The sequence below is a fragment of the Calliphora vicina genome, chromosome 4 (genome assembly GCF_958450345.1).
Source record: "Calliphora vicina chromosome 4, idCalVici1.1, whole genome shotgun sequence".
NCBI classification, from domain to species: Eukaryota; Metazoa; Arthropoda; class Insecta; order Diptera; family Calliphoridae; genus Calliphora; species Calliphora vicina.
In genome coordinates this window covers 65,885,905-65,906,418 of record NC_088783.1, presented here as the reverse complement: position 1 = coordinate 65,906,418, position 20,514 = coordinate 65,885,905, and the positions used below count along the sequence as shown (strand labels likewise).

Below are 20,514 nucleotides of genomic sequence, written 5' to 3'. Positions count from 1 at the left end.
GTTTGTCTATAATTTTTTTTTACAGTATTATGGCTTCTTCCTATTATAGAGGAGATTTCACGTGACGATTTGCCTTCATTTTTAAATTTTATGACTTACTTTCTTGTTTCAATTGCGGTTTGTTTTCCCATTTTGGTTTTAAAGTTCTCGCGATCAAACAAGAAAAGCTACTATCTTAAAATCTCATGAGACTAGCAGCAAGATCCACAAAAAATTATAATCTAGGCAAAAATAAAGAATAACAATATATTTTTTTATGTAGCTAGAAAAATCTTATTGCAATTCTAAATGTGTACACTTTTTTCTGACGCGTTAAAAATGGAGTATTTTTGGTTTTGTTGTTACTGTTTTTGTTGCAGTTGAAATAGTTTAGTTTTTTGTTTATATATTGCAAGAGAACAATTGTGTGTTTTGTTAAATATACTAGAACTGGAGAAAAAATTGTTTTTTAATATGTAAATAAAACGTTTTAAATGTAAAAACAAGATGTACACTTTCTTTTGACGCTGACTGTAAATAAAAATCAAATTTCGTTTCTTGGTAATTGCATCAGTAGAGAACGGCCGGACCGATTTAGACAATTTTTTTTTTTAAATGTTGGTCATAGCCCAACTTAGGTTTTTACGGAATGAAAAATTTACCACGGCCCACTTTTTTCGATTTATCTAAAATCGGAAAACGGCTACATCGATTTGGCTAATTTTTTGTTTAAATGATCATAGTAATCCGATTTAAGTTGTTACTGAAAGAAGAATTGACCACGCCAATTTTGTTTATCTAAAATCGCAGGACGCCTGGACCGTTTTAACAAATTTTTTTTTAATGTTCGTAATACATAGTCCGCCCACTTATTAAATACATCGGTCTGTGATCAATCATATTTCAGAGTAAAATTCGATTACTTATATAAAAACTCACAATAGCTTAAATCGATAATAACCTCGCCAATAAGCGTTTAATCAAGAAAAGGAGCTCGATCTGTGATCGCTTATATTTCTTAACAAAAATCGATTTTTTATATAAAAACTCAAAATATCTAAATTCGCTAATAACTTGGCCAATAAGCGTTTAATTAAGAAAAGGAGCTGGATCTGTGATCACTTATATTTCTGACCAAAAATTCAAAATATCTAAATTTGCTAATAACTCGGACAATAAGCTTTTAATCAAGAAAAGGACTCGATCTGTAATCATTCATATTTCTGACCAAAAATCGATTTTTTACATAAAAACTCAAAATATCTAAATTCGCTAATAACTTGGCCAATAAGCGTTTTATCAAGAAAAGGTGCTCGATCTGTGATCACTCATATTTCCTAACAAAAATCGATTTTATATATAAAAACTCAAAACGTCTAAATTCGCTAATAACTCGGCCAATAATGAGCTCGATCTGTGATCACCAGGGCAACCAAAAATATGCAATATAATATTTTTTGATGTGCGTCGTATAATCATTAGGGTGGCCCTTAATAAACGAAAGTTGGATTTTGGCCATTCTCACCCTCCAGTTTGGTGAACATTAGCAAAAAAATCATCCTGAAAAAATTTTAGGTAAATCGGTTGGGGTTAAGACGTGCCGCAAGCCCTCTGAAGTTTTGAGATGCATTTACAAGGGGAAAAAATGCATTTTTTTCAGTTTTTGTAAAAATTTTGCCATTAAAAAAGTTTCAGAGTATATTTAGAATTATCTGGACTATAATATTCTAATTAAGTTTTGCTTAAAATTCATAAGAGTAAGAAAATAGAGCTCATTGGCCTAAAAATTGCCAAATAATTGGTTTTTCTCGAAAATTTCAAAATTTAAATCGCAGGTACGGAAAAACTATAAGAGATATTTTCATAATTTTTTCACGATTTAATTCCCTATTATACTCTTAATAAATCCCAATGAGATGATCTGAAATTCTGAAATTTGTTTAACAAAATTTTTAAAAATTTGAAAATGGAGTTTTGAAACTGCCGTTAAAAAAATTATTTTTTTTTGTTCATACCTAAGAATAGGTTAACGGTATCCTACGAAGACAAAAACTCATATACAAGTAAATATGGACATATTTTAAGTAAAAATGAGCTTTTATTTTAATATTTCTCAAAATATGTTAATTTTGTTCCAACATTTCTTGTTCTAGTGGCCTGAGACACGTTAATGGCCTGGCGAATTTTTAATAACTTTAAAATTTTTTAACCGAGTTCTGTTTTTTATGTCTCATTAGAACGACAATTACGTACACATTTCGATTCTTTTAAATTGAATTACAAAAGTAATTTTTTAATGGCAAAATTTTTACAAAAACTGAAAAAAATGAATTTTTTCCCCTTGTAAATGCATCTCAAAACTTCAGAGGGCTTGCGGCACGTCTTAACCCCAACCGATTTACCTAAAATTTTTTCAGGATGATTTTTTTACTAATGTTCACCAAACTGGGGGGTGAGAATGGCCAAAATCCAACTTTCGTTTATTAAGGGCCACCCTAATAAACATATGAGTTAGTTATTTATCTGTTTCAGACAATTTTAAGAATTTTGGCATCGATTTGTTAGTGCATATTTTTGCATATTTTGCCCTTTACTGCATATTTTAGCATTTTTTGCGTTTTATAGCTTATTTTTGCATATTTAACTCATAACTGCATATTTTTGTTGCATATTTTCTTTTATTTTTCATTATTTTATTTTCCTGATATAATTCTATTTTTTGTATTGTAAGTTTTCATTTCTATATTTTACTATTTTGTTAAGGTACAATGATAATTGGCCTAAGCTACTTAAATAAATAATATAGTACCCATAATCGACTTATCTTCATAGAGTTTTCGTTGACTTAAGGGAGCTTAGTTTCCATATATTTCAATTAAATTAAAAATATACTCACACAAATATTAAGAAATAGTAAAAATACGTAAAAAATTAAAAGATAATTCCAAAATTGTATGTTATTATGGGCGTGGATATATGTGGATATCGATAGACGATACAATGGATGAGAAAGGAAGAAACATAGGAAATGTCACGGTATTTTGAGTCCAAATGATAAAACTTGAAAAAAAATGTTTAATTTTTTTAATTGCCGCAGTCTTAAACAGAACTAATCATTCCACTATTGTAAGGCTCTTTTATAATTCTATTTTAATTTTAGAAGCCGAATTCAGATGTTAATCTAGATACATGACGAATGCTCCTAAATCCTTTGCAATTTTTTACCAAAAAATTACACGCTATTCACAGAGTTTTTGAAACATTATTCAAATGATAAAAAAGCTTTTAAAGCTTCATATAAAATATAAACATTTGGAGAAATTTATTGGGTACATCCTCAGTAGGGATCCTATAAACATTGGGACACATAGATTGAGAATATAAAATATATGCAACTAATTACTAAAAAAAAGTTTGAAATATTAAGCAGTTTAAAATATGAGACAAATCAATTCATTAAGATTGTCTAAGAAACTCGGAAATCTAAAACAAAGATTTAGTTTAAAATTTTTAAAACTTAAGTAACCACATAGTAATTTATTGCTAAATATAATAAAATGAATTGAATCTAACTATTTTCATGCAGTACCAAATTCACTAAAATCGAAATTTAATCCTATAATAACCAATTTTAATTTATGAGCTCAATATTTTATTTACTTCATATATATTTTTTTAATGAAATTTTGCAATCAAACAATAACCAACTATTTTTAAGTGCATATTTTTTATATTTTAAGAGCATATTTTTCGTTTTTAAGTGCATATTTTATGCGCATAAAACACTTTTTTTAGAGCATATTTTTGGTTGCCCTGGTGATCACTCATATTGCTGACCAAAAATCGATTTTTTATATAAAAACTCAAAATATCTAAATTAGCTAATAACTTGGCCAATAAGCGTTTAATCAAGAAAAACAGCTCGATCTGTGATCACTCATTTTTCAGAACAAAATTCGATTACTTATTTAAAAACTCAAAATATGTACATTGATTTACATGTATTCTGTTGTCGCAAGACTTAGGCTTTTGACAACAAACTTAGGTTCTTTGTCTCTCAGTTCTGCTTCTATGTATATTTTATTTATGTCCTATATGAATAAAAATTATCATTCAATAATATATTTTTTTCATTTTAACTATTTTTGCCCTTTTCAAACCACTTCTCACAAATTCACAAATCGAACACAAGCATTTTTTTGACTAGGACAGGACAACGTCTGTCGGGTCAGCTAGTGTATCAATAATTTATATTCGTGAGTGATTTTCAGAAGTAGGCCTTATATGGGAGCTATGACCAATTATGGACCGATCACCATAAAATTAGGTTATATGATTTATGTATATATGAAAGTTATTTATGGTGAATTTTGTGTGTATACCAAGAGATTTATGTATATTAAAGTGATTTTTGGAAGCGGGTCTATATGGGAGCTATGACTAATTATTGTCCGATCGTAACAAAATTTGGTGACAGAAATTTTATATATATAAAACTTATTTGGAGAGAAATTTGTGGAGATACATGTATAAATTAAGAATTTATGACCGATAAAGTCCAATTTCGGGGGGACATTTGTATGGGGGCTAAGTGAAATAATGGACCGATTTCAGCCAGTTTTAATAGACTTGGTCCTTGGGCCGAAAAAATTATATGTACCTGCGCACAAAGTTTACATGGCCAGCCAGACGGACGGACATCGTTTAATCGACTCAGAAAGTGATTCTAAGTCGATCGGTGTACTTTAAGGTAGGTGTTAGACCAATATTTTTGGGCGTTATAAACATCTGCACAAACGCATTATACCCTCCCCACTATAGTTTTGGACCGAATGGACTCGATTTTTTTTAGTTAGACAACTAAATTGCAAATAACATGCAAAGGATTTCAAAGAAATATCAATTACGGATTCAAAAATAAACGATTTTTAATTTAAAAATTCAAAAAATTTTTGATTTTTGTTGTTTTTTGTGCTCATTAAATATAAACTTTCTTTAAGATCTTATATAATAATTTTACATTTTTCTGTAAGGTATCTTTATGGAACATATTTTGTTATAAATAACATGTCCTATTTTACGAATATGTTGCCCTTCGGAATGTGACCTATTTTTTTTATCAAAATCTAAATTTTGGGCCACATGTTTTAAAATCCCAAAGCTGGGATCAGAAAACGGAAAGCAGCTTTTCAAACCTTAATGTGTTTTCTATTTATCCCCAAATAGCCGGTTTTTTCTAAAAGTGTGTTTATGAGTGAAAACTGTGTATTAAAAACTTTAAAAAATATTCAAAATCAAAAAAAAAATTTAAAACAAATACTTCAACTATTTTAGAAGACTTTGTTATTTAGACAAATGTCACAAGTGATTTGGAAAGCTTTGTTTTCTATATGTCTTACAAGTACACTAAGTAAAAGATAATTTTCCAAAAAAAGCATAGCTTTGGTATTTACCCGGGGAATCCCAGTTTTCATTTAAGTATAAGGTTCAGCAAGTATGATGAAAAGAGACAGATGTATATTAAAGATACCAAAAATATATTGTTGTGCTACAAAAGCTCTGAAAAAATGTAACTTAATTGAGCGTAACGAAAGACCTTAAGTCCAAACAAGTTTATAGATATTTTTTTTGCCAATTTATTTTTATATAAACCTAAAGTAGTTGTTGAAATTAAATAAAACTCATAAAATATCAACCACTCACTTTTAGAAAAAATTAAATATTAATTTCAAAATGGGTCAAATTTGAACCGAAGACCTTGTGAAGCATAAAAGAAGTAATACAAATTGTTTTAATCACTATTATTTTAATAAGTAAAACTTTTTCTTCTCATTACTAGGCGTTTTAATATTTTTTAAAAAAAAAAACGGTTAACCGGTTATTATAAAAAAACCGAAACCGGTTTATATTAAATTGCAATATTTCGAAGAAACCGAAAATCGGTTTCTAAAAAATGTCGAAGAATCGAAATAACAATTTTGGGATTTTCGTTCCAATTTTTAGGAATTGCGGGATTCCCTTTGACCTTTTGACATGTTTTTTTAAATGTTGTTATTTAGAATGACAAATTTAAAAAACGTTGAAAAGTTCATTGAGTTTTGTTAATAAATAAAGATTTTTTACATGTTTATTGAGTTTCAAAAACTAAAATGTTAGGAACAATTTGATCTACATTTATTCGGAACTTCCGTTCAGAAATGCCGGATTTATTTCCAAAATTTTTGATTCTGCCCCATTGTGCAATGCAAAAATTAATTAATTACGAATTCTAGGGATTTAACCCCGAGTGCGAGAAAATCGGTCCACAAATGACTGAGATATAAGGAAAAAACCAGGACAATCTCGATTTTTGACCTATATCTGGATTACTATGTCATTAATATAGAAAATATGGATATCTAATGATAGATATTTCAAGGATCTTTGCAACGACGTATATGAGACCATAGTAAGTTGGATCTACAATCGGAAAAAATATTTTTTAACACGAATATTTTTTTTCACCAAAAGTTTTTTTTTCGCTAAATTTTAAAAAATTATTGAAAACACAAAAAAAAATTAAAAAAAACAGTTCGAAAAAAAAATTTCCAAAAAATTTAAAAAAAAAAATTTTACCTGAAAATATTTCAAATTTTTATTTTGAATATAGGTCTTTTACTAGTTGATTATTAAATTTAATTGTACGCATTAAAAATATAATTTGGGGTTTTGAACCTCAACTGCTCACAATTGTTTAAACATTTAAAAATGAATTCATCATTAATATTTTGTGTGGGCGTGACAATAAAACATTCTAATTACAAACTCATATTTTAACAACTCTATTCATTGATTTCTTTACCATCATAACAATAACAAATGAATAGAAATTATTTGAATATTGACAATTTAATCAGATTATTTCTTATACAGTTTATTTAAATATTAAAATTTTACCTCCTTGTGGACTTTAATCTTCAGAATATTAAATTATTGTTGCTAATTGCGTAAAATTCACATCATGATTTCAATTATTAAGTGAAATACCCATAAATTAAAAACACCTGTTAATAGGTTTTCAATAAATAAAACCATTAATGAATTATACCGTATGTTGCCAATTGAAATTAAATTCGAATAAATCAAAAATATTTCGTACGTGTAACGAGATACTAAATGAAATCTTTTGTTATAATTTTTGAATTTGTATGTAGTTTTAAACGAAATGTGTTAAAATTCATTCATTTATTGAAATTATTAATCGGAAAAGTACAAGCGAGCTAGTCTTGGTAAGACTATTAATTTAATATTTTTTTTGCTCTACTAAAGCAAAAACATCTGCAATTGGTTGGCTGTAGATTAAAATTAATGCCTGGTCATCGTCATGAAGTGCTAATTAAAAGCCCATAAAAATCATTTTAAAAGTAACTAAAATCAATAAAATTATTTAGTAAAACATCGAGAAGGAAATTGAAAATAAACAAATTATTATTTTTTTTAAGAAAAATATTATAAAACTGCTACTGTTTGCAGTTGTTTGTATTGCCTCTTTATGGGTATTTACAAGATACAAAGATATTTAAATAATAATAAGTATGTATTTACAGCAAGTGGTTCAATTGTTAAGTACCCATCAACAAATGTGTGCCAATAATTTTTAACATACTAGTACAGTGAGATGTGAAAAGGGTTTTTTCACTTAACTGGTCTAAATGGGTTAAATTGTTAACTATTTTTCAGTCAATTTTACTAATTTACTAAATTAAGGTACAAATTTACTCTTCCACTTCTTTCTTTAAAAAGTACTTTTTACAAAATAGTACTTTTCTTAAAGCGTACAAGAAATAAGTTAAATTTTCATATAAAATTTGTTTATTAACAAATTCTAACTTATTGGTACGTTTTCCAAAATTTAAAGTACTTTTATCAAAATTTAATTTTTTTCAAATTATTGAACTGTTTTACATAACACGTACAGATGTTTTATAATAATCTTAGTTTTGGGTACTTTTTAGAAAAAAAACACTTTTTTTGTACTTTAACCAAATGGTATTCCAAAATCAATTATTACTCGTTTTTTTATATATACATATAATAATTATGTAACATCCCAACATTTTTTTATTTTGAAAAATCTAACTATTTTGAATAAAGTTCATATTTAGGAAAATGAACATAACATTTTTCTAAATATAAACTTTATTCAAAATAGTACTATTTTTAGTAAGTAGAAGAAAGATTTAAAAAATTTGTGTTTTATTACATTTTTCAATTGTTTTCAAAATAGTAGGTACTCAATTACTTTTTTCGTAAAAGTGTTTAAGCATTTTAAACACTAAAATGTAATAAAGTATTTTTTTAAAAAAAAATCGTTAAATTTCAGTTTTGTTTTATATTTCATATATTTTACAAAAGAAATACAAAAAAAGTAATATTTTTTCCATAGAAGCCTTTAAATATGGTACTTTTCACGAAATAATGCTTATGTACTTTTTTTGTAATTGTACTTATGTACTTTTTTCGTTGGAATACTAAAATATTTTTTTTATATAACCATAATTTATTAAAACTTTTGTCCCAGATCTGACATAAAAAGTAAAATTATATATTCACTATTATTCGGAAAAATCTCACTTTTTTTACCAGTAAATTACTTATGTGAGTTTATATCTCTAGCACTTTTTACGAACTTTTTATTCGAAATAACTCTGATGTATTATTTTCTTATATCTTATAAAAAATACTGTTTCATTTTTTCATTTATATAAATTTCCTGTGTGGTCCTTTTTTCAGAATTTTCAATATTGTACTAAAGTACTTTTTTTACAGAATTCATAAATTTTTCGTTTTGTTACATTTTTCAAATAATTTGGATAGAAGCACATCATTTTTCATAATCAAATTAAAATGCTGGTACTTTTTAAAAAATAGTACTCGAGTACTTTTGTAGTCCAACTTAGGTACTTTGTTCGAAATATTTCTGAATTAAATTTCTTCAAACGACATACATTTTAAATTTTAAAACTTGTGTCCTGTGGTTTACAGAAAATACTTTTTTTAATCCCTTCTTTTGAATTTAACAAATATGTAAAATTTTCAGCTGAAATCACTTAAATTTATAATACAAAAAATATTTATACTTTTAAAATAGTACTAAAGTACTTTTCTTTACAAATATTGGATAAGAAATGAAGTGTTTTCTTTTTTATATAAAAAATTAAATTTATGGTACTTTAGTACTCAAGTACATTTTTCGCAGCTCAATTTTAGTACTTATTACGAAAGATTTCTGAAGTACATTTTTAATTTTACAACTTTTGTCCTATATTTTACAAAAAAGTACTTTTTTAATTTGTTCTTTTACATTTAAAAGATTTAAGTTTCTGGTGCTTTTACTCGAATACTCGAGTATTTTCTTCGTTGTTCAATTTATATATTTTTTTTTCGAAATATTTCTGAATTAGATACATATTAGCAAATAACATAAATGAACATAAATATTTAATTTTACAAATTTTGTCTCATATCTTACAAAATAGTACTTTTTAATTTAAAATCTCATAAACATGTTTATACAGGAAAATAATTATTTTTTGTGCTTTTTCCAGAATATTCAAAATAGTACTAAAGAACTTTTCTTTACTAAATTTATTTTTCATAAAAAAGAAATTAAAATTTCTACAAAATAGTACTCAATTAATTTTTTCTTATTAGTACTAATGTTCTTTTTTGGAAAGAATACTAAAGTCCGCATTTCCAAATTCAAAAATTTTTAACTGGACTAACAAAAGCGAACTTGTTACGTTTTAGAAAATAAGTAAAATTATAAAAAAATCATTGATAAATTGTAGGGTTGTCAATTATTCGAGTAAATAAAAATGTACCATTTTTTTTATTATTGGAGTTATTGATTTTTTTTAAATTTCCTCGTTTATTCGAAATATTATTCGAATAATTTACTATAGTATATTTAAAACCAGAAAATTTCTAATAGTTTGTATGTTAACAATGTAATATGTGTCCAAAAGAAAAAATTGCGGCAACAATTATTTCCAAGGGAGCAAGCATCATGAAGAAATATACAAAAAATATATGAAGAATAAAAAACTAGTAAGAAAGTCTGTCGATTATGCCCGACTATGACCTAAATCAGCTGTTATACCTTCTATATATATAAAAATGAAATGGTCCATGTATGTAATGTCATCACGTGAGAACGGCTGGAGCGATTTGGCTGATGTTTTTTATTCCATTCGAAATTTTCAGGAGATGGTTTGTAAAGAAAAAAAATTAAAAAAATTACGTCTAAAACCGGCTTTTTTGAGTCCAGTCCACTGTACTAAAAAAAACCCTAAAGTATGCAGTACAAATTTAGATATTTTATTTGCAAATAAATAAGAACAGGCAGGGTTGGATAAACTCGACGAACTAGCATTAGTAAATGCTACCGGGCGAAGCCGGGGCGGTCAATTAGTTTATAATGAATTTCATTTCCATAGATACATATCAAAGCTGAATTTTTAATTGATATTCATATAAATTGGTCAAGTAATATCTTATTATCAGCCCAATATCGAAGAAAAATCAGTTCCATTTATTTAAAAAAATTTATAAAATTTTAGCTTGAAAATAAATTTATTCGATTATTCGACAATTCTAAACAGAAAAATGTTATTCATTTGAATAAAAATGATTTTTTTCCCTTGTTATACCCTACACCACCATAGTGGGGAGGGTATTATGCGTTTGTGCAGATGTTTGTAACGCCCAAAAATATTAGTCTAACACCCACCTTAAAGTATACCGATCGACTTAGAATCACTTTCTGAGTCGATTAAACGATGTCCGTCCGTCCGTCCGTCCGTCTGGTTGGCTGGCTGGCTGTCCATGTAAACCTTGTGCGCAGAGTACAGGTCGCAATTTTGAAGATATTTCGATCAAATTTGGTACATATTACTTTTTCAGCCCAAGGACCAAGCCTATTGAAACTGGCTGAAATCGGTCCATTATTTCACCTAGCCCCCATACAAATGTTCCCTCGAAATTGGACTTCATCGGTCATAAATGTTTAATTTATCTATGTATCTACACAAATTTCGCTCCAAATAACTTTTATATATACAAAATTCATGTCACCAAATTTTGTTACGATCGGTCCATAATTAGTCATAGCTCCCATATAGACCCGCTTCCGAAAATCACTTTAACGTGCATAAATCACTTAAAAATGTTGGTATACACACAAAATTCAACATAAATAACTTTCATATAGACATAAATCACACGACCTAATTTTATGGTGATCGGTCCATAATTGATCATAGCTCCCATATAAGGCCCCTCCGAAAAATCACTCAAAAATATAAATTATTGATATTTTAAAAGAAAAATATTTTTACTCATTTACTTGGTGTAGGGTATTATATGGTCGGGCTTGACCGACCATACTTTCTTACTTGTTTTTTGAATAATTTTTATTCGACTGGGTTGTCTAATTTGCCAACAAATTAAAAATTTTGAACTGTTTCTTTAATATATCAATATTTCTATTTATATAAAATATTTGTTAAAATTTTAGCTAGACAAAAAATTTATTCGATTATTCTACAATTATTAATCGAATATTTTTTTTATTCTAAACTGAACAATTTTATTCATTCGAATAAAAATATTTTTTCCCCGATTATTCGAATAATTTTTAATGGAATGAAATCCTAAAAAATTGCCAACAATTAAAAATTCATAAATTTTAAGTGTTTTATTCTCTTTTCATACAGTACCAGTGCATTTGAAATAAATTTAACATGTGTTTTGTAATTGTAATTGTAACAAAAACAAAATACATGTAAAACGTCCAATCAAAGCACTCGTTCACTATAGAAAAACAGCACATAGATGTTTTTAATGATTCTAGTACTAAAAAGTACTTTTATTTAAAAAAGTACTTTTTCAAAAAAATAACTTATTTCCAAAAGTCACATCTGCATAAGTGTTGTTTAAGGTCCCATTTAATATTTGTTTTAGTATTTAATTCACTTAAAAATGGCACTACCTAATATCGTTGATATTCTAACAAAGACAGTTTATAGATAGAAAATAAAACAGAGTAATATTAATAACAATAATAATAATAATGAAATAAAAAAAAGCAAAGTGTCAATGAATAAAATAAATCGAGTGTGCAAAAATTTTATATGTTTTATATATGTATTTAACACAAATAACAAAAATAAACTATAAGAAGAAAAAAAAAATAAAAATCAAAAAGTGTTAAAAAAGTCATACTCTATAGAGCAAACAACAATAACTGTTACGGCTACAACGAAATAAGTAAATACCAGTACGGGTATAAATATTCATACAAACATACATATTTAGTAGATATATCTACTTATTTACGTATAAACATACATACCTACAGTTGTAAATAGATTCAATGAATTCGCGCATCTAATGGATACAATATGAAATATACTACAATTCACCAAACACAGAGACAGACATACTGACAAAACACACAGATATTTATTTAACAGTTACTTTTTATTTGTGTTGTTCACTTCAGTTACTTAATGCCGACTTGTGATTTAAAGAGTTTTTTCCCCTGCTGCATGACGCGCTGCTGCCTGTTGCTACTAGACCCAGATTTTCAAACTGCTGCTGTTGCTGCTGCTTCAGACAAAAATACAAATAAAGATTTGTGTGTGATTTTATTTTTGGTTAAAGACAACAAAGAAACAAAACAGTATTAACTAGATCGTCAATTTGTAAACTTGTAAGCCTTTTATTTTTTTAAAAAAAAAACAGATATTTATATCCGCGTTTATTATAATCCAGCAAATAAAATATTCATCAACTACAAAATGTTAGTTAAAGATTAAAAAGTTAACAAATTAACAAGAAAATAATCTTAATTTCACTATTATTTTTAATAAATTAAAGAGAAAAAGTGAAAAAATCTCCCACAATTTAATCAACAACAAACCAACAATAACAACAAATGATACGCATAACCCGCCTGCATAATAAAGTGAAATTTTTTGCGGAAATAAAAATTTTATTCGACATCAAGTAACGAACAAAATAACTAAATTATACTACTTACTTATCTACTACTATTTCGGCTTTTTTCTTTTTGCTTAAACCAATAATTTTATATTAAAATTAATCCTAATTAAAATCACATTTCCGTTAATATCGTAGCAGAGAAAAAATTAAAGAAAATAAAATTGTGTAAAATAAATTGAGTGCTTTGGGGTGAGAGTGTAAAAACAACATGAATTTCGTGGCTCGCCATGATCATTTGAGCGGTTATAGACGTGTTAATACTACAACAAATGGCGTAACATTGTGGCCAAAAGATGAGTCTGCCACAACAAGAAGTTTTGTTAAGGAGAGTGTATCGTGGAAATGGCATAAGGTAAAATAATAATTGTAAAAGATACATTAAATAAATAAATTAAATATCTCAATTTAAAAATAATAAATACAAATTTCGTGAATAACACTGTTGTAAACAAAAATCAGATATTCTTATATGGGCTTTAATATGGAGTGTTAATAACATTATTTGAATAACTATTTGCATAGTAATATAAATCAATGTGAAAAATTACTCCGTAATATTGAGATTTTGGGAATATAGTAAATAGAAAAATTTATTTTTAACTTCTCATAACTTTTATAACATCATATTACTTTACATATTTCCATAAAGCATTGATAACTTTGGAATAAACCACAAATTGTTATATTGTAACATATTTATCTAAAAATTACGTACTCCTTCAACTATTTTTTGGTCATAGGGCTCTACTAAGTTTCTCAAATTTCTCCTTTGTAACTGTTTGTGGTGATTCCTATATCCTTCGTTAATGCTCCTTTCCTGCAGTTTTCTTTATTCCTATTGTTTTGTGGATTCTAGTTAAAAGTTTGACAAAACATTTTTTAGAGGCTATCACCTTTCATCCGTCATGTATGAAGTTTGATATGGAAGGAATAAATATATGTTTTATTCGAATGAATAACATTTTTGACTTTAGAATAAAAATGATTCGATCAGTAACAGTCGATTAATAGAATAGTAGAAAATACGTATTCATTCTTATAAAAGATATATTTTTTCCTCGATTATTCGCATAATTTTTATTCGAATGACAACCATAGTAAATATTGAGGAGATCAAATGGAGTGAGCTAATTTCTACGTCATTACAGTAAATCAAGGCACTTGAATGCTTCTCTCGACATATGGGCAATTCCATATAATAGTACGTCACATTTGTACGCCTATAGAGTGGAATCGATTTTGCAAAGTATCTAAAAAATAATTTGGTCTTTATGTTCCATTCAGAGGGTACTATATTTTAAAATAATAAAAAGTTCTTTCGAAATATTGTTGTCCAAAATATTGAGTGAAATAAGGGTATATCGTACGTAACATAAAACGGCGTTATGTTTTCTTTTAATTTCATACACTAAACGAAAAATTTTTCCTTTACAATCCGTCATATTTAAATAAAAACAATCTTTGGATAAATAAAACTTAATATCGTACGTGACATACCTTACGAGACAGTTTTTCTCTTATAATATAACAATATATATTCTGTAAATATATGTATACAAAAACTATAAAAATTAATAGAAAAGATATATTCGGTTTTAATAAACAATTTGACAATAGCAAAAAAACAATCAGAGTCAAATTAATTTCATACTACAAGCTAATTCGATGCCTAGTTTTCGCCGCAATTTTATCCTAAAACATACCTAAAACATTAAAAAATTAAATATAATCAGTTTAAACTATTATTCTTGTCTATTTTCTTCTATTCAAATCATCTTGAAAAAAAGTTTCAAGGGTTTTTGTGTTTTCAGTCGTGGTAGCGATTCTCGTGGAATTGCCCATATGAATAATAAGTATAGTCCAGCTGACATCATTTCGTATTTTCATGTCCAGAACATCAAGATCAGACGTTCCATAATATTTTCATCACCCATAAATAGAGATGAAGAGATTGATTCATGTTTTCCCAAAAAAAAAAAAATTCAAGTCAATATTTTTGAAGGACGGAGTTTTAAAAGTTGCATATTTTTGAATCTAATTGGGATATAGACTTGAAATTTTTTTGGAAAGACCAAAAATTAACTTATCTAAATAAATGTGGATCAAATTGTTCCAATATTTGCAATCCCATTAAAATTTTGATACAAATTTCAGTTTTAAACTCAATAAATATGTAATATATGTATAATAAAATCTTTATTTATTAACAAAGGGAATCAAAGGGAATCCCGCAATTCCTAAAACTTGGAGCGAAAATGGTATTTTTTACAATTTTGCCCATAGGTTCCACATTTCCTTCGAGGCTGGGAAAATACTTCATGGATAAATAGAGAACACATCAAGGTTTCCAAACCTGCTTTCCGTTTTCTGATCCCAACTTTGGGATTTTAGAACATGTGGCCCAAAGTCGAAAATTTTATAAAAAATTTGTCAAATTCCGAAGGGCGACATATTCGAAAAATAGGACATGTTTTTTATACCAAAGTGTTTTCCGTAAAGAGTTAAGTCACCTTTTCGCCCAAAAAACCTAAAATTTTTTGAATTTTTAAATTGAAGATCGTTTATTTTTGGATCGATAATTGATATTGCTCTAAAATCTTTTATATATTATTGCTAATTTAGTTGTCTAACTAACAAAAAAATTCGTGTCCATTTGGTCGAAAAGTATTCCCTATATTTTTAAAATTGCGGAACATCGTATGGAAAAATTTTAAAATTTCATTTTTGAAATGCATATAACTCAGAAATTATAAGAGATAGGCACGTGTTTTCAGAGCTAGACGAGCGTGTTTCAAAAATATAAAAATCTTTGAAATCGGATTGGGAAAAAAAATATTGCACGTGTTTAAAAAGGTTACATGTCGAAGGTATCCTACTTTTAGTCCCCATAGTGCCGCCCCTAGAGCATTTGTAGGGTCCGTTTTAATTAACGTAAGTTCGAATACTCCTTGTCTACGCCGATGTCAAATTTTATCCCGATCTGACTAGCAATTTAGAAATGCCATATTTATTTCCAAAAAATTTTGGTTCTGCCCCACTGTGCAGTATAAGGAAGACTTGAACATTGGAAGGAAATCTAGATCAGGAAGAAAAAGCTGTAACAAATATTTGTAAGGCAAAATAAGTTGAACAACTCTTTCGAAGAGCACCAAACACTTTTATCAGAAAAGCAGCTCGTAAAGTTAAATGCTACTGCTGGGTATAAAGTTCCAGATCGCAATGTGGTAAAGAACTTAGAAGCAAAACGAGCGAACAAATTCAGGTTAAATATTTATTTTAATAACATAACTTAAAACAAGTAAGAGAGCTATATTCGGCTGTGGCGAATCTTATATACCCTTCACCAAATTATTTTTTTCTTAATTTTATTTTTTTTTTAAATTTTAAAATTTTTTTTTTTTTTTTCCAATTTTTTTTGGTGATAAAAAATGTCGGGTTAAAAAATATTTTTTTCGATTTTGACCCATTGTAGGTCCAACTTACTATGGTCTTGTATACGTCGTTGCAAAGGTCTTTTTGGTCTTATTGGATATCCATATTGTCTATATTAATGACTTAGTAATCCAGATATTAGTCAAAAGTAGGTCAAAAATCGAGGTTGTCCTGGTTTTTTCCTCATATCTTAGCCATTTGTGGACCTCTTTAGCTGATTTTAAATAGGAAACTTCTCGAAAGCATGTCTGACAGAATTATTGAAGATTTGGATTCCGAAGATATCAGGGTCTTTAGAAAATTGATTCAACAAACAGACGTACATGGCTTAATCGACTCCGCTATCTATAAGGATCCAGAATATATATAATGTATAGGGTCGAAAAATTATATTGTGCAAATTACAAACGGAATAACAAACTTATATATACCCTTCTCACGAAGGTGAAGGGTATAATTATTTATATGTATATTCAAATTAAAAGACCCCACCTGTATTCTTATAAAAACTTTTAAATATCAATCCCATAAATTATACAAATACTAATATTTATTTAATAACGTTCGAATAAATATTAAACGCCTCAAATAATCATAATTTATTTAATAATAAACAAAAGCAAACAGTTACAAAACAATAGAATCCCCTCTTCCATCAACAGATTTAAAGGGGGCTTGACTTGTTGGGCGAAGAGCGTGTAGTGACTTCATCGTCATGATTTTTGTGTGTGTTTATTGACAAAATTGTCAATTATTTCAAGTTGAAATAGTGAGGCTGTGTTTTATTTTTAAAATACTCCTAAACATATTCCATATTTCTTTTGATACTTATTCTATAATATTTTTTATTTTCTATATGATAAATTATGCACCACGCAAATGTTGTGTTTGGCCTTTTTTGACCTTTTTTTTGCTACCCAAACGTACTTGTGATCGTTTAACACAATTTTTGCTTTTATTTCATACATTTTTTACGAGTATTTTTATTTCTTATTTCTACAATGTACGAGTGAGTATTTAATTAATTCTCAGTTTCTGGTTCATTTATTTTTGCTTTGCTAAATTTATTCATACAAAAAAAAAAAAACAGAAAAACATAAAATTGTTTTTATTTTTCTTTTTATAGAAAATATTTCATGTTGTTCATAATTTGTAAAATCAATATTTTTGTAATAAGTAGGTACTTTATTTATTTATATTAATGTATGTATTTTTATTATTATATATTTTAAATAATGCATGAAAAACAATTTATTTTAATAGGCATTCCTCCATAAAGAAGACGAATATTATATATATTTTGTATAGCACGTTTAATAGTCTATTTCGTAGAATTTTATGATTTTTATTTTTGTGAAAAAAAACAGCAACATTGAGAAAAGTAATCAATTAACACTTTTTTATAATATATTTTTTTTTGTTGATAAAATTAAACTTATTTATTTTTGCACTGTAACCATAATAAATTTAACAGATAGAACAATAATAAATGAAAAACGTAACGTATTTGTCTGTTATTGTGGGAATAGAAGAGTGCAGAAGTCCCCTGCATAACGCGGTAAAATTGTTGAGTTAATTTGAAAATAATATTTTCAGTTTAACATTTTTAACCTGAGTAGGGGTAGAAATATTTTATAGGGGGTGGGGGTGGGTGTGAGTGTAATATGTGCACTCTTGGAATCTTGTTGTGAAAAAACCCTTTAAAACAGACAAATACAAAATTTATACACTTTACGGGATCATATAATCAGTACCGTTTTATTTCAAAAGTTTCCCACAAGTCAGTAGTCATTAGTTCTAATTGTTAATATAATTACTCCAGGCTAATTAAATAAATGATACAAATCTGACAAATTATAAAACAATTAAAATATGATGGGAATTCTCAACAGAATTGTTTAATAGCTGTATTATTATATCCACCACCAAATATATGGGGGGTATACTGATTTTGTCAATCCGTTTGTAACATATCGAAATATTGGTTGTAGAACTAAAAACTATATATATTATTGATCCTTATAAAATTCTAAGATAATCTAGCTATGACCGTCCATGTGTGGTTGTCACTATAGGGCCTCGAGGGAAGAACATTGGGAAATGAAATTTTTTCCAAATAGTCTTTGTTGATCAAAAATGTTTGGTATTGAAAATGGTCAAAATAGAATATGGTCAGAGTTATGGACCAAGATGTGACACAACCTCCAACAATTTCTTGCCATATTCTTTAAATATATTGCAGATAATGCCATGAAATGTTACACACATTATTCCTATGATAACAGGACAAGATCTGTTAAAAATGGAAAGAAGTGGTCAATGATTTCTCCCAGCCTCAAAACAAATATCTTCCCGGAATATGGATCGATGGTAGATGAATTGCTATAGAAAAGCAGTATTCATAAAGAAGTTCCATGTAAAAAGTTTCGGTTTGTTGGAGATTAAGTTGAATAATAGATTCCGTTCTGAAAAAAAAGATTTAAGTCGGAATATAATGATTTTTATGATCTTAAAAAAAATCAAAAAATTCACTCACTTCTGAGGCTGTGTGTAGATATTTTAATCAGTTTGAAATTACACAAAAATGGCCGTACCTAATTTTATGAAGATCGGCCCTTAATTGGTGGTAGCTCTCATATTAGGACCACTTAAAGGGGGTCAGACGGCATGTATTGTGTTTTGTGCCATGTATTGGGACATTTTTCCATATGTAAACATATACATACCGTGTGATCCATATGAAACTTTGTGTATGTAAAATACATGTGTGTATGACATTTTTGGCAATTAGAGCATGTTCTATTTTCGTGTGTATAACAGTGTTGTATTTTGAAATACAACACTGTGTGAGTGCAAAATAAAAAAAAAAACAAAACAAAAAAGAGTAAATAAAAATCATAACAAAATAAATTTCATTGCATTAAATATATTTATTTTGATTTAAAAATGTGTTAAATAAATATATTGTTAAAAACAACAAACATATAAACTAATAGAGGTTATGTCACATGCAATTACATATGTACGTTTGAACGTGGAAATTATAAATTGTATGTATAACGTGAATTTTGACATACACATGGAATTCCATATGTATCGAATACATGTCCCAATACACAAGCAATACATGCCGTCTGACCCCCCTATTACGAAAAACACATTAAGGGCCGTTTTTTCATTAAGTGATTATCTTTTTTCCCAACGAAAAACTGCAGATTAAAGAAATTTGGTTTTCTCAATGTCTCATTTGTTTCTATTCTGTCGCAAAGCTAACCCGACCTCATCTGCCAATTATTTATTTATCGTACAGATAAATTCAATCAGCTGGCTGCTGTTCATAGTTTTTATGTGTTTGTGTTTTTGTAAACGAAATTAAATAGATTTTATACAAAAAAAAGTTTGATAGAGGAATTAACATTAATTTGATGGAGGATGAACTCGAAGAACATGAGTTCCAAGTGAATGCTGAAATAGTTTATCATGCCAGGCCTAACTACCTGGTAGACATGCAGGATAATGAATTTTTCAAAAGATTACGGTTGTCGATGGCGACATTAAATAGCTGATTTATGTAAACATGTTGTCACTTTCACACTCTATTTTGAGAGTTATTGCCATCTGAAAATAATGTTTTTTTGTCTGTATATAGAGAAAACCAAAATTGCTAACGAACAGTTTATCGGCCTAATAACTTTATGTCGACAGTTTGTCGATACATTGAGAAAACGGAACTAACTAACACGGGCCTAACTAACACAAAAAACTTATCGATATCGATCCAAAAGTTTACACAGATCAGTTGTTTTTATGCAAAAATCATATTGGGTGTATGACTTAAAAATGTGGGATTTTTAAAATTTTTAACTTTTATTTTATATAAATTTATTCATCCTTTTCCCATCTTCCTGGCCACATATCGATTCCGAGCCAAAAGAACTGCTCATATTTTGAGGCTAAGAACGAATCAAGCCAATTTCGGATAGTCTGTTTTGAAGTGTAATGTATTCCAGAAAGAGCATTTGGCATCGATCGAAATTAATAGTAGTCAGGCGGGAC

The 20,514-nt window shown here is 27.7% G+C and overlaps 1 protein-coding gene across 3 annotated transcripts in view; it reads left to right on the top strand.

Annotated features, from left to right (window-relative positions):
• LOC135959093 (phospholipid-transporting ATPase IF) overlaps nucleotides 1-20,514 on the top strand; it is a 58,414-nt gene that overhangs the window by 21,224 nt on the left and 16,676 nt on the right. The window contains exon 1 of one of the 3 annotated variants that reach the window (XM_065510111.1): nucleotides 13,184-13,378. The exons of the other annotated variants lie outside the window; for them this stretch is intronic. Within the exon in view, the coding sequence (XP_065366183.1) occupies nucleotides 13,235-13,378 (144 nt within the window). The 5' untranslated portion in view covers nucleotides 13,184-13,234. Of the gene's footprint in view, nucleotides 1-13,183; nucleotides 13,379-20,514 lie in introns of those variants that run through there. 3 annotated transcript variants of the gene reach the window in all.